Below are 1,703 nucleotides of genomic sequence, written 5' to 3'. Positions count from 1 at the left end.
TCTAGAAGCCTCTTCGGATCCCTAGAGCATAGCTCAGTCCCATTCACAGAGAGGGTTTGGCACAAATTAAACAAACTGAAAGAAATGTTTCCTTGCAGGTGGCACCAGCCCATCTGGTAGGAGATCAGAAAAGCTAGTGAACTGTCCATGGTAAACAGCATGTCACCAACAGGTTCCAGCAGCCTGTGGGACACCCGACTGGACCAGTGAGAGCTGCTCCCTCTTGCCATCTCCATCTGCCTCTCTGTATCTGTCCCCACCCATGGCCACAGCAGTCCACAGAAATGGGAGTCTCTCAGCGGTGTCCTTGCGGGTGTTTGTGCTGGTGGGATTTGGGGGAGGTGCAGAGACCCAGGCCCTTCTCTTTGCTGTCTTCCTGGCCCTGTACCTGGTGACCGTCCTGGGCAACCTCACCATGATTGTGGTCATCACCCTGGATGCCCGCCTGCACTCCCCCATGTACTTCTTCCTCAAGAACCTGTCCTTTGTTGACCTCTGCCTCTCTTCTGTTATTGCCCCTAAAGCCATGGCAATCTTCCTTTCCTCCTCGAAGGTCATCAGCTTTGAGGGATGTGCCACTCAGTTCTTCTTTTTCTCCTTGTTGGCTACCACTGAGACTTTTCTCTTAGCTGTGATGGCCTACGACCGTTTCATGGCCATCTGCAGTCCCCTGAGGTACCCTGTGACCATGTGCCCTGTGACCTGTGCCCATCTGGTTCTGGGTACCTTCTGTGTAGGCTGCCTGAACTCCATTGTGCAGACCAGCCTCACGTTCCAGCTGCCCTTCTGCAGCTCCAACCGTATTGACTACTTCTACTGTGACGTGCCCCCATTGCTCCAGCTGGCCTGTGGCAGCACAGCTCTCAATGAGCTCCTGCTCTTCGGCCTCTGTGGGTTCATCATTGTGAGCACTACCTTAGCTGTGCTGGTTTCCTATGGCTACATCACCGTGACCATCCTCAGGATGCGCTCAGGATCTGGGAGGCACAAGGTCTTCTCCACCTGTGGCTCTCATCTGACAGCCGTGTCTTTGTTTTATGGCACTCTTTTTGTCATGTACGCACAGCCAGGAGCAGTGACATCCATGGCACAGGGCAAAGTGGTCTCCATCTTCTATACCCTGGTCATCCCCATGCTCAACCCCCTCATCTACAGTCTGCGCAACAAGGATGTGAAGGACGCCCTGTGGCGGCTGGGACACAGACACAACCTTGTGAAGAAGGGTGGACAGTGAAGGGCCATCCTGAAGCTGGAGGGGAGGGGTCTGTGGGGATCACTGAGCGCTGAAAACCACCACCTTCCTTCAAATGGAAATGGACATATGTAAAATCATTTACCCATTGGCATTCCAGTCTTCTTTTAGACTATTTCATGGACACAGCATTGACCTACTGTGAACTACAAAACTCTGCATGCGAAACCCTAAAGGTTTCCATCACATGAAGACCTACTAAGAACGTCAACCATCCCCAAGTCAAAGCGGGTCTGACTACTCTACCCACTGCTTCCCGGCTTCTCTGGGACACGTACTGGCTTCCCCTATGGGAGAAGTTATGCATTTTTATCTTGATTGAGTTTATCAGTAAACGAAAGGTTTCTATCCAGTTAACCCTCCAACACAATGCCTACTCTGGTGGCCATTTGTGACAGGTAACTCAAACTGCCTTTCCTCCTCTGCTATCTTTCTTCCACACAACTGCCAA

The 1,703-nt window shown here is 51.8% G+C and overlaps 1 protein-coding gene across 1 annotated transcript; it reads left to right on the top strand.

Moving 5' to 3' along the window:
- Positions 1 to 262: 262 nt before the first annotated feature.
- On the top strand, positions 263 to 1,234 carry LOC101999995 (olfactory receptor 12). The gene has a single exon (XM_005361393.2). The coding sequence runs from the start codon at positions 263 to 265 to the stop codon at positions 1,232 to 1,234; it is 972 nt and encodes a 323-aa protein (XP_005361450.1).
- The last annotated feature ends 469 nt before the right edge of the window (positions 1,235 to 1,703 follow it).

This window comes from Microtus ochrogaster, linkage group LG4 (assembly GCF_000317375.1).
Source record: "Microtus ochrogaster isolate Prairie Vole_2 linkage group LG4, MicOch1.0, whole genome shotgun sequence".
In the NCBI taxonomy this organism is placed as follows: domain Eukaryota; kingdom Metazoa; phylum Chordata; class Mammalia; order Rodentia; family Cricetidae; genus Microtus; species Microtus ochrogaster.
This window is presented reverse-complemented; position numbering and strand designations above follow the sequence as displayed.

Coding starts and splice junctions, on each gene's coding strand:
- LOC101999995 (XM_005361393.2), top strand. CDS start 263: ATGGCCACAGCAGTCCACAGAAATGGGAGTCTCTCAGCGGTGTCCTTG.